At 49.4% G+C, this 13,307-nt stretch overlaps 1 protein-coding gene across 4 annotated transcripts in view; it reads left to right on the top strand.

The window, feature by feature from the left end:
• zfpm2a (zinc finger protein, FOG family member 2a) overlaps nucleotides 1-13,307 on the top strand; it is a 119,051-nt gene that overhangs the window by 101,680 nt on the left and 4,064 nt on the right. For all 4 annotated transcript variants that reach the window (XM_023811305.2, XM_023811288.2, XM_023811283.2 and 1 more), the window contains one exon: nucleotides 12,556-12,762. In XM_023811305.2, coding sequence (XP_023667073.1) covers nucleotides 12,556-12,762 — 207 coding nt within the window. The remainder of the gene's footprint in view (nucleotides 1-12,555; nucleotides 12,763-13,307) is intronic.

The raw sequence follows: 13,307 nt of genomic DNA, 5'->3' as shown, positions 1-13,307 counted from the left end.
TGTTTTCTCAGAGCTGGTTTCAAAGAGCGTTTTAATGGCACGCTGAATTTTTTTCGGCAACAAAGAGCTTGAAGTTGGTCGCCGTGGAAATAGCCACGGCTTTCGTAACCAAACCGCTAACGGGGGGGGTGGGAACTTGCCAGCTAAGCCGACGGGCACCCTGGACCTCGCATTCCCGGCCGGAGCGTGACATTTATAGCCAGAGCAGATTACCCGTATTAGTGATCCTCTATGAGTTCCCTTAAAGAGCTTTCGGATGCGGGTCTGTCCCACGTGTCGACTGGACTCGGAGTCATCCTCCTATGCCACGAGGTCGTCCCGTCCTTCCCCATGTGGGGTCACCCTGAAGGTGCAAGAGAGGGGGCCTGCTTTGGGGGGAGTCTTCCAGGGCCTGGGGAGCAGAGTTAGCTTCCCTCGGTGAGCAGTGTCAGTCTGAACAGGCTTAGTTCATCCAGCCAGTAAGTGTCGCGGGCTGGGCGGCTGCTCGGACCAGTAGCTGTCTGGAAATATTTGACATTTAAAGTTAAATTAGAAAATTGAGTTTGGCAAGTCCCTTCGTATTTTTTTCAAGAATTATTTTTTTTGTGGTAAATGGATTTTTGGTATCCTGCCTTTATCATTACCGAAGTTTTTTGCGTTTTTCCTGTGAATAACGAGAAATTCTGCATGTAAACGGTACCGCCATAAAATAAATATTCAGGAGTAGTAATGAATGCATACATTATTTCCAAAATAAAAACACAGGTAATTTTCCTTCAGCGTGTGCTAATGAAGGCGGCCGATGTCGCCGTCCCTTTGAAGCGGCCTTTATGATGTTAATTAGTTGTTAGCGTAATTGCCAGCCTCCACCATCAAGCGTGAGAAGTTCGGGGACCTTCTGCTTAATAGGAGTCAACGCGGTGGCGTCAGTTTAGGAGTGGCTAACAGGACAGCCGACGATAACAAACAGGTGATGCCGTCGATATCGGGGAGGGGGGGGGGGGGGGGAGTTAGAAAGACAATTGAAAGAGAGAGGAATGAATCACCTGGACAGCATATCAAACGGAGAAGGCGCCGGCAATGCGCTCTTACCCCGGTTAATAAACTGAGCTTCGTGTTAAATGCTAAAGAAAGGGACCATTTAGTGGCAGTAACATTGACGGCAGGGCAGACATTAGCATCCGCTCACAAGCACACGTTTCCGCCCCTACGTTTCTGTCGCCCGCATTCGTGCTCCGGGGCGATTTAATAAACTGCGATGGCGAGGGGGGGGGGGGGGGGGGGTTTCACTTGGCTCGGCCTCTCACATGCTGCAAAGGGGAGGGGGGGCGGGGCTGCACTGCAACAATCAGATGAAATGGGGGGCTTTTTATGTTTTTATGGGGAGGTGTGTAAACTCTTTATTCTCACGACGACACATCAGGGACACCCCCCCCCCACACACACACCGTCGTATTACAGTGTATTTACTCTGCCGTGCGGCGCTGCCCCGTTTACAATTTAAACAGCAAACACTGACGGCAGCCTGACTCCCGGCTGCTGAGAAACTCCCAACATTCCTGACATTATTCTGAAGGCCAGATCTGAGGGCTGACCACGGCCTCCGGAGTGATTATCTGCCGCGATTCTTTCCGACGCGCCAAAGCCGTTCATCTGCGGACCCTCCCCCGTGCACACACACACACACCAGTCCTGTGTAAAGCTGGGCTCCATTCCCAGGCATGACACGTCAGTGAGGGGGGGCATCTAGGTGGCGCTCGAACACTGTGCGTCTGAGGGGTCCTCATCCCGTGGCTTTAGCCGGAGTGACCAGGAGGGGGAGCCGTCAGGTCAGATTTCCAGTGCGGTCGGTATGCTAGCCAGCCATCCAATCATATGTGTCCCTTTGACCCTTTGTGTGTTCTGCGTAGTCATGACACATAAAGCACCTCACCAGGTGAAGAGGTACAGAGTGCTGAAGGGCAGGGGTGGGCAATCTTATCCAGAAAGGGCCACTGTGCATGTGGGCTTTCACTGCAACTCCCTAATTACATTACTAATTAGAGGACTGATTGGCTGAAGAGTCCTCACACCTGGGTTTGAACAGCTGACCTAAAGGTTACTCCTAAAACCTGCACACACACCGGCCCTTTGCGAATAAGGTTGCACCCCCCGGGAACATTGGCCACACCCTCGAAAAGCGAGTGCTTAAAAAGACTCGGAAAGGAAGACGTCCTCAAGCCTATATTTTGTACCGGCATGAAGTACAAGCTCTCTGTCGCACATAAAAACTATCATTAGATTCTTTTGGTTTAACCCCATTGTATATAGAGCGTATTGTCTCAAACATAACATGAAGTCCACCTGCATCCCAGATGCTAAAAAAGGCAGGTACAAGTCCTTAACCATGTCTTCCTTGAGGGGTTCAGCCCAATTGACTGTGTCGAATTTGATGTGTATTAAATACAGTTGACTCATTGCTCTCGCTTGGGATTCTATTATAGAGCCTACACCCTCGGCTTGTCTTGATACAGTGCTAATTTAAAGCCTCATCTTAATTGACTTATTTTTTTTTTTTCTTGCTTGTGCATGCACTGAAATAAGAGTCCCGCTTCTTTATTGGCCCACACACAATGTTCTGAGTTCAATTTTACCATTCATAATGAATGCAGTCTCGCCATTCAAATGCAGCCATAAGCACACAGCAGATAAGAATTTAATTAAATGTAGATTAAAACCAAACAGGAAAACACACTCGCTGATAATTTTTTATCACATCCCCTGGTCATATTTTTTTTCCCCTCCCCTCCCCGTCATACTTTCGACTTGTTACTCCTTGGGCTACAGCCTGTCCTCGTGCCAAAAGTAGCAAAATGCCCCGTGCAAATGAACTTGCACATGTGCACGCGCACACACACTCACGCGCACACGCTCCCGATCAGCCACGCGATGGACCGGGATTCCTCCGTGCCAGGAGGTCAGCGCTGGAGGCCCCCACGGCGAATCAGCGTGGCCCGGTGTACCTCCCGAGGACACAGTGCCCTGCAGGGGGCAGCAGGGAGCAGAAGCCTGCCGATGCCTCCGACTCGGGCAGCGCCCAGACTGCCAAGGCGTGTCCGTTTGGCGAGACGCAGGCGTCTCAGGGGGGCGCCGTTGGACGCACGTCGACTCCTGGGACTTATTTACAAAACTCGGCTCGATCCTTGTGGCACGAATCTGATGTAATCCAAGGAAATCTGTGTACTCAGAGTTCAAGTCAGATATCAGGCCATGAACCATTAATATGAATAGCAGTATGAAGCAAAACATTACCACAGGAGATACGAAGCAAGTGATGCAATTTTTATTTATTTCCCCTTTGTGATAGGCGGCTATGGAATGCCTTTCGCATTACTGGACTCATGCATATTGAATAATACATTTCCACTTGAAACAGGTTTATTTTATGGATCGCTGGTAGATCCGGGGGATCTTCTACAAATTCCATGGAAGCAGGGAATCGTAGCCCCCAACCCCCCCCCCCCAATAAGTCGCAATGATCAGGCTGTTAATTAGATTGCGACGACGCATGCAGGTTGCGATCTGCACCTTCCAAAGGTATTCTGACCCTCACCGTCGAAGCTCCAATTGTTTTCCTGCCCCGGAATATTTGTTTTCCACATTAAAACGCAGTAAACAGTAACCATCTGGCGTGCCTCAGTTATTTATTTATTTATCTTAACTCAGCCGCTGACATGAATGCAGCTCCGGTAGCCAGACTTTCCGGGAAGGCCTCATCCTCCGCACTCGCAGCGGCAGGAGAGTCTCACAGGAGGCTTAAAGCACCGGAGACGGCGTTCCAGAACTTTCTCTGCATGATCATTCACCGGAGGATAGAGGGCCGGGACTTTGAAGGATGATTCTTTTTGCATTGTGTTCAAACTGGCCCCTCATGAGGGGAAAAAGAAGATGCAGTTCATTCGTGTTGTGAAATGTTATTATTATGAGGTGAGTTTTATTTTATTTTTAGAGAGTGACACACGAGTGTGAGGGAGGAGCGACTCCAGCTAAAATGGGGCATCGGAGCTTAAACAACAGCTTAGAGACGGCTAGCGAGCGGCTGGTGGAGCTCAGGCCTCCCCCTCCGCCCCCGTCAGGCCTCCGCCGTTGCTCTGGTGGCGCATCTCAGTTCCACTCTATTACCCCCGCACGGGCGCTTGGCCTTTTCTGCGGGGAAAAGAGCAATTTCCTGCCGCAGTCTGTTTGATCAAGTGCTAAACCCTCGTGATCAATAGAGAGACAGATGTCGGGTCCAGATGGCCGCGTGGCGATACCTGGGGCAGCGGCAAGCCGTGCCAGGACCGCGGAACGACAGCAAGCGGGGGCAGGCGCCAGGGCCGGGGGGCCGCGCCACCGCGCCCACGCTCCCGCCGGAAACGTAACCAACGCTCAGCGGTATGTGCGCGGGCGGCGGGAGCGGCGCCAGGCTGGCTGCGGCGAGGTCTCGCGGCACGGCGTGTTTGGAGCGCGGAACGCGTCCGGACTCCAGAGCGGGCCGGCGCGACCTTCACGTTCCGCTTCCGGAAAGCGTTTCCGCGTGTTTCTCTCCGGGCTCCCAGCCGTCTCTCGCCCTGCCACTGGAGCTGGGCCAAGTTTCGGTGCCAGAAGAGCCAGGCGGACGTTTCTAGAAATGGACAGGACATTTCAGGGCCACTGTGTCGCGTCCGGGGCCACAATCCACGGTGCTTCTCGTCGACTTCCTCCCCCACCCCCACCCCCCCCCCGAACTCCTGCAGCAGCCTTGGGGGACTGTGGGGGGGGGGGGGGGTGCTGGGGGGGGTTTGATACAGGCCAGTGGGCAGCAGCTTCGGGGCCATGTGGAACCTGCCTGTCAAGCAGTCATCCCCGTCCCATTACCATCACCGGTCAGAAAGGGTTAGTGCCTCCCCCTCGCCCCCCCCCCCACACTAGGAGCCTCGGTAAACAAAGTCAATTTCCACAATGAGACAGAAAAACAGGAAGCTACTGAGGAGTAGGAGGCCTGTATGGTTTAGCGGGAGAGCGCCCGTGCCGATCTCCATGCCACATTTCATTGGGCTCTTCCATGCATCTGCATGTACAGCAGGCCTTACTCTGCTTACTTTTCTGTTTACCCCATTTACCCTGTGTATTTACCCTGTTTCGTCTTTTGTCCTGGCCGGCGCTCACACCCTCGGACGGCTACGATCTGGCTCCGTAAGCCTCTCCCCTCATTTTCCCATTGATTGATGACGATGATTAAAATGACAATTGCTGGTTATATTTTGACGTGAAGATGGAAGATAATATGGAAGACAAATAGCTGTGAATTAAGATTCGGTTGTTATTACCAAAACTGTCATTAGCATCCTGTGATTTTAAAGGAAGAGTAAAGAAAAATGACAGATCAGTGCAACGTGTGAAAATCTAAAGAAATGTGCAACTATATTAGACATTTTTCTTAGGCAACACAGTATAAGCATATGACCTATATTTCAGTTATATACAATGTAATGATTCCCGGTGGTTTTGCTGCCTTGAATATAATCTTAAAACGCAAATTCCTGCTAAGGTGCATTAGGTAAAATTCAAACAGATAACTGAAAATGTGATGATTCGAAGAAGACTTTGGTAGCAATGTAATTTCTGCATTTAATGTACATGTCTCTGAAACGCCCTTAAAAATCGCAGCATATTAATTCTCATTTCATGCTTTTTTAACTCTATGCTCCGTCTAAAACAGAGAATTGCCAATATCATTTTCAATATGATATGAAAAGAGCTTTTTATGCCTCTCGAGAATTGCTGAAGGAATGACATCTAATTATATAGGAAGTGTCTAATTTTCAAATATTATTAATCATTAGCCGTATCAGATTACAGCCAGTAAGTGCTATAATTTTTAAATCGTGTTTTTTCTGATACTAAGGAAATTTTAATGTGGGTTGTGCTTGTTACAGTTTTCATGGATTTATGACCCCTGGTGGGGCTCCATAACTATGGCAGACGTACCTAAAAAAAAAAACACGCTCCTTTGGCATTCATGCGTTCTGACTGGGGTGCTGTCTGCTCAAGGCCAGCCTCGAGCTTTTGACACTGGGAATCGTCTGCGAAACACTTGATGCTAAAATTAGTCCTCATGCACACATGCGCAGACTCGGCGGGGTCCGGGGACCCCATGTCGGCAGAGCCCAGGATGGCAACAGACAAAGTGTCCATAAGCAAATGGAGGTAAATTCATGGGGTGAATCGCAGGTGGCCTGCAAGCTGTACTTTTGGCTGCTGGACGTGACGGTGAAAAGCGGGTGAACACGGATATCGAGACAATTCCGAAAACTGCAGGTAAAGGAATCTCTGAGCTTAAGAGGACAGACAGGTGTTATGGATGGCTACGGTTATCGGGCCGATTTCTCACCGAGGTCCGCTCTCCTTGGGTCTCACGGAACTTCGTCTGGAACTTCTGGGTCTTATCCACGGCTCCGTGTGAGCAGGTGGCCCTGTCATGTCACCTAAGCAGGAGAAGAGTGCCATCTAGTGGCTAACCGAGAAATGGGCTTAGCTGGTCCCGGCTGTGAGCAGTCGGAGGGGCTTGTTTGTCAGTGTCCCACACCCACATTCCACACGGGCACTTTGATGTCACCAGGTGCCACTGAGTCCGGTGGGCTCTCCGTTTGAATCGCATGCCTCCTGTCTCTGGGACGTTTTCACTCAGCTATTTTCTTTTTTCCTCTCTGCCGGCTTTCATGTGACGCCTCGAGACGCATTTTTCTTCTTAACTCCGCCGAGTCAGACACCGCGCAAACATTTGTGGTGATTCCGGGGGAGGGAAAATGTTGTTTAATTTCCTCTTTGTTTTCGAGATGCTGATTACCGTTTGAAAATGCTTCTGGGGGAGGGACTTTACAATCAACCACTTTTCACTAGCAGCTTGTAGTTAAAAGTCAGATAATTATAATTATTGTCTGTTATTTTATGAATGATCTATAATTAGTAACATTTCTGGCTTAAAATATAAACATACACCTTCTAATAAACATATATTAAATTATTTTACTGACCATGCAGAAGATTCTATTTATTTGTTTCAACAGTAACACGATTTTGACATTATTTATTTTTGACTTCTATCAAAAAGCATGAGCAGAAAAAAAAAATTATTTACATTATAACTGTGAGGAAAAACCAGGACAAATAACATGAAATAATCGCATCAAGCCAACATATCAAGACTGCATTTGAACATATGGAATGTTATCTTTGACGACGTCCTGGAGAACAGAAGCGAAGCTGGGAATACGGACCCCTGGCTGAAATTCAAGAAAGTTTCAAGTGGGCGCGAAATGAAAAATCGGCCCCGCGAATGGGCCAGGCCGCCGGGTCGTTAGTCATCTGTCATCGGCGACGGGCTACACCTGGCGTTTGAAAGCCCTGCTTGTGCGACTCTCGTCCTGCACATCAAAACGGGCACCGTTCCTCCTCGGCGGCACCTGCCCAAGATGGGCACAGCCAGGTGCCTCCCTGAGAACTGGAGAAGCCCCCCCTCCCCCAGCAAGCACACCCATGGCTGTACTAGGACGCCCCGCCCCCCACAGTACGGAGGACTTCAATGAGGGAAAAATATGATACATATGAAATATGCAGCCACCATGTGGTTATGGGTTCGTCGTCGTTTCCGCGTTTTTTAGCGGATCAGAGCCACATGGACCCCCTAACCACTCTGGTCTGGCAGATTCTTCCACTGCATAATACAGTCCACGCCAATATTTCGGCACGGCGAGTCCCCTGTTTCTGGGGTTCCGGAAACCACGTGGGCCGACTGGCCCAGACAGATGGGCGGGGGGGGGGGGGGATGCGAGCCTAACTGTCCGTTTAACGGGGAGTCGGTGAAGAGTTTGTGCGGTTTACATAAAACATTTGAATACCTGTCTCCAGGCCAGATTAATTATCTGCACCCTTCTGTTCCTCACGTTGCTCTGTTGTCTCCCAGCCTTGCGAGGGATGGGGGGGTTTTGGGGGGGGGGGGGGGGCGCTGTTTCTGTTTTCATTAAGATACAGCAATGGTGAGTGTGTGTCGGTGTCTTCGAGGCAAACAAGTGGGGAAATGGTCGTCTGGGTTGGCTTCTTGTGAAATCTCTCACATTCAGCATCGGGTGGGTGGGTAGGGAGGGGGCAGGTTTTACTTAATGCTAGATGTTCTTCTTGATGCAGAGCGGCCCCCGCGATGCCGTTTCTCGCCTCTCAACGGCGAGCGTCTGAGGGAGAGAAAAAAATCATTAATCAAAGCAAAGGGATGTTTTAGCAGCAGGGCTGGCTGCTGCGGATTGGCCAATGGCGTATCGGGGGGGGGGGGGGAGGGAGCGGTAGTGTTTAATTATCTGGACTAAGTACAGGATGCCGTCCTGATTGTTTTAATGGAGCAGCCGGCCTATTGTCTCTGCCTAATTCCCCTATTGTTTTAGGAATATGTCAGAGGTCTTTACGCTTTTATCAGGTGCTCTGCAGGAGGACGTGCACAATGGCCCGCGTCGCCACGGCGATGGCCGCCTCACAAAGGGGCCCCGCTCACGCGCCAAGAAGCCAGCTCCTCCAGTACCAGACAGCCGGTACAAGACTCAAAGCGGGCTCTCCGGAAATGAACGGCGTTGGGGTTCAGCCCGGACGTGTCTGCTGGACCTAGACGCATTAGCGTGGGCTACACACAGAGTGGAGTTTATTAATATTGTGATGCTACCCATTAGCACCTGGGTGAGAGCTGGTATGGAAACCTGCCTGGGGTGGGGAACCCTGAATCTAGGCCGCCCTCGGGGCCGGGGGGGTTCAAATCCGACTCCCAGCCAGCCGGGGCAGCCAGAATGCTAAAGCGGGAGCAGACTGAACTTGGAATCAGAGGGTAGTAAATCGTGGAGGAGAAGCTCACTGTGGTATAGAGGCTGCACGAGACGTTGCAAACAATCCCAGACTGGTTAGGAATGGCTTTCCGATCCCAGAGAGGAGCGCTCGGGAAGTGCTGAGGTTTCAGATCCTTCAGGACGACTTGGGATTTGAGAAGGACGGGGATGGGGGGGTCATCCAAGGGGAGGGGCGAGGTCATCGGACAAGCAGTTACTTGATTATTAACCATTTAGTGTATTAACCCTTATTTGGGAGGGGAGAGAGGGAGCAGAAGGTAGGGCCTGGTAGTTTTTGCGTGGGTGTCTGGCCGGCGTCTTCCCAGAGGGACACCGTGTGTCCTCATGGCCTCCTGCCCCCGGGCCTCGTGGATCTGTTCACATTCCCAGCAGCAGTTAATCCATCAGCAATGTTCCTCTGGTCTCCATCAGTCCATTTCATGCTCATTGCCTGTTTCTTTGCTCCCTGTGAATTGTCTGCGGCCGAACTTGTGCTTGCTGAGGCTTAAAACTTTCCCCATGAGCCAATCTGCGCTCCAGCTGTCAGTGCCAGTCTGCCTTTATGTTACTTATACGACACTCTAAGTGGTTCTGCAGGCAGTGTGCCATGTGACAGACTCACAAATGGGAGTTGAATAGACCTGTATGTGTACACTTTGGGGGGGGGGGTCCTGGTAGGTAGCGCTGGCCCTTTAAATCACATCACTTCCTGTCTATAAGGCCTTCCCCACAAAAGCAGATGCAGAGGTGCCTTCTGACACCACCCTCTCTGAAACACACCCCACAGGCTAGATACAGTTTTAGCTCCATAAATTATTGGTATTAGGTGCATCTTTGGGGAAAAAAAACTGGTAACGATCCAAATACGTAACTGCCTTGTGGGATAAAATAATAAATAAATGTAAATAGAAAGTTGCGATTTGCAATTTGTGGCAAAAAAAGCACTCAGGAAGTTATGATGGGATAGCTGTGGGTAGCGCAGATACAGATAATTCTGAGACAACTAACAGCTTTGGTCCAGAAATAAATAAAACAAGCACTTTAATATCACTAAGTTATGATTCGTTTTCCATAGAAATTAGCATTATAGGATTCTGGCACTTTTATGTACGTGGATTGAACAAAAACCTCAATATATTCAATTATCTGAGTTTATTTTTTGCTCAGTATCAAACCTATAGTATTTAGCTTTCTCTTAAAGTCTGTGATTTTTTTGGACCAGACGTTAGTAACTTTCCTTTCTGCCTGAATGTATGGATCTTGCTCTTTTCTCTGTTGCCTGTGCGTCGGCTGAAATCTCGCTCTCTCCGTCGCACGGAAACGCCGCTGGACCCCATCCGTCCCGGTGCCCAGCAGGGCTGTTTGCGTATCACCGAAAGCTAACAGGGCCGTTTAATTAATTGTCCAGCTTTTCTCTAAGACAATGTCCTAATTCTGCCATTTAGCGCGCGGGTGTATCATAGTTTGTTGTTATCTCGCCGGCCAGATTTCTGTAAATAGTCACATTAAAAACTTTAATCTCTTCAGTGGAAATGAAGTGCAGTTGAAAAGCCTGTCATGTCCAGAGATAAATATTATCTGAGTGGAAGCTTTTCCTGCGCGATGGAAACATCCGGAAGACTCCGCCAGAATGCTTAATCCAAAACAATGCAATTTAATCATTTGAGGCTCGTCCCAGGTGTCCTATTCATGCCATATTTCCTACTGCTCGGGTCAGCCCCAAAAAGTTTGAATTTGGGACGTGAAATTTAGCGTGGCATTCTGAGTCACATGACTGAACACAGCCAATCAAACCATTTTTGCATTCAAATGTATTATAGATATGTATTTATCCATGTACAGTATGCATCCATCTTCCAACCAATACTCAGGCACTGGATTATAGAAACCAGGAAGCACGGAGCATAAGGCAGAAGAAACTGGGAATGCCAGTCTGGTGCCAAGCACACACATGCCTGGCACACACTTGGCACACACTCAGAACAATAAGGGATGCCGATTCACCCAAGGGTCTTCGGACTGAGATAGCTCTGTACGACAGAGGGAGAACATACAAAACCAATCAACCAACACACAGAGGTTCGAACCCCCTACCCTGGAGGCGTGGGCAAATGTGCAGGCCTCCGCAGCATCTTCTGCGGTATTTGGTGCATTATATGCAGTGAAAATAAAGTAAACATTTGAAGGGTGTGAGTCTTTGTTGCATCAGCCTCTACTTCCACCTCTCCAACGAGAGACGCCTCAGGCCCCGTCTGTTCCAGGAACACCTCAACGAGTCCGATGCCTCTCTGCTCATCAAATAATCTTATAAGATTCTTGCTGCATGTAGAAGATGTTGCGTATCTCCTGCTCCAATACTGCTTGTACCTGGTCCTTCACTGGAAGCTCACTGCACTCACGCCTAGTCACATCCTTGACAGCAGATATGTTTGTAAGGTGCTGTTTGTCTGACTTGCACATCGCTTTGGGCAAAAGCATCTACTAAATAAAAATAAATGTAAATCTTAATTTTGTGTTTTGGTTGGCAGTTCATGCTGCACGCCTGCAGACCACGGCGCCCAGTGTCAGACATCCGCTCCCAGTATGAATCCTCATCAGGCCTTTGTAGCATAATTACTTCTGCGGTGCATGAAATCCCAACAAGGGCCAAGTCAGCCGCACAGCAGGGGGAAAGAAGAACTGACTCATCTTACTGTAACGCGGCAACGGTTCAGACGAAAGGAAAAAACAGCTGAAATGTGACCTTCAGCATCCGGACCGTTTCTGGGTTCATGATATGATCTGGGTTGAGTGATATAAGCCTTGTGTTTCCCCGCTACACACAGGCTGTGGCCAGAGATCGCAGGGGGGTCCACCTGCTGTGATTCTGACCTTCCAGGGCCAAGTTCCTCTAGGTCTTACCAGGGTTCGCTGGAATAATTTCATGGTTTATTTCATGTTAAGTGGCTTTCATGCCCAGCTGGGTGGAAGGGGAGTAAACATGTCCATACCCCTCCATATTTCAGTCTCCATAGCGCCCCCTACTGTATATACCCCCATTGACCTCCCTGTTCCCTGCTGCATTATTCAGGGACTTGGAAGAGGTCAAGGGGAGTGTGATTTTTTTAAGGAAATGCTTGCAATGCTTCAAGAAAGCTAGAGATATTGTTCAACATTTATTTTTGTTTAAATCTGTGTTATATTATTCTGTTTTAATGTTCACAAATAAAGAAAATGAGGTGATATTGCACAGACAAGTGAATTGATAAATACATTTTAAACATGATTAACATGGTTTACATCGTGCATGTCGAGCTAACAGCTTAATCACAGAAGAGATGTGGCAATTACTCAAGAGACTGGAGGGAACACGAGCCGGCAAAACCTTACACCTGGAGGGGTGAAGCTCTGACACTAAGTAGAGTAAATAGAGTAAACAGTAAATAGAGATGGCTGTGTCGGGGGGGCAGTGTGCTGCTCAGCAGTGCTGGACCCTGTGTCTGTGATCAGAAGGCCACTGGTTCGAATCCCATGATCAGCTGAATGATTTCACTTTTGGGTCTCTGATTTCTCCTTTCTGACTCCGCTTTCTCAAAACAACATCTTGGATAAAAGTGTCTGCGTTTTGCGTGACCTCCAGCGTTTACGGGTCCTAACGGGATGCAGGCCTGTGTAGGGGGGTGCTAACGTTTCACCGAGTCCCTCCTGATGTGCCGCCATTTCCCTCCTGCAGGGGGACAGCTGTGGTGCACCACCACCAGGAACATAGCGGAGGGCGAGGAGCTGGTGGCGTTCGCCGTGGACTTCGACTCGCGCCTGCAGGCGTTCGGCCACATGTCGCTGTCGGAGGGGATGTACCCGGCGCGGCTGCTCGACAGCATCCAGCTGCTCCCCCAGCAAGCCGCCATGGCCTCCATCCTGCCCACCGCCATCGTCAACAGTGAGCATTGCCGTCGGCACCCTAGCTGTCACTCCAGCACATTTCCGCTGATGGGTTTCAGTACAGAATCCCACCAGCTTCCCAGAATTCCAGGGGCATTTGCAGAGGCGGGGCCTCCGCTGATTGGCGCCCAGAGTGGCCCCTCCCCAGTCATTCCCCGATTCACTACATATCGTCAGCTAATGATAATGTTGGCCGTTCTGTATGGAGTACGGCTCTGCTAATGCCCCCCACATAAAAAAATCTTAGAATCACCCTTGTGGAATGCTGGAATAGGGTTAAAGGTTTGTAATAAGGGTTATGATGGATTAAGGAATAAGGGATATTTGAGAAAGAAATATGAATCAAGTATGCATATGAGCAGTTGTCAGATTTTATACATGCATAAAGTATCAGGTACACACTACTCTTCAGATGAATGTTAACGAGTTATTAATGAGTGCTGAGTCCCTCGTCAGTGTAAGTAATATCAATGTCCAGATGTGCGTGACGTCAACATCACATCTGCAAACCTGGATAGAGCAGGACTGGCATGCGGACTTGTC

Source organism: Paramormyrops kingsleyae, chromosome 9 (assembly GCF_048594095.1).
Source record: "Paramormyrops kingsleyae isolate MSU_618 chromosome 9, PKINGS_0.4, whole genome shotgun sequence".
Lineage (NCBI taxonomy): Eukaryota > Metazoa > Chordata > Actinopteri > Osteoglossiformes > Mormyridae > Paramormyrops > Paramormyrops kingsleyae.
The sequence above is the reverse complement of the archived record's forward strand: the minus strand, read 5'-3'. Positions and strand labels throughout refer to the sequence as shown.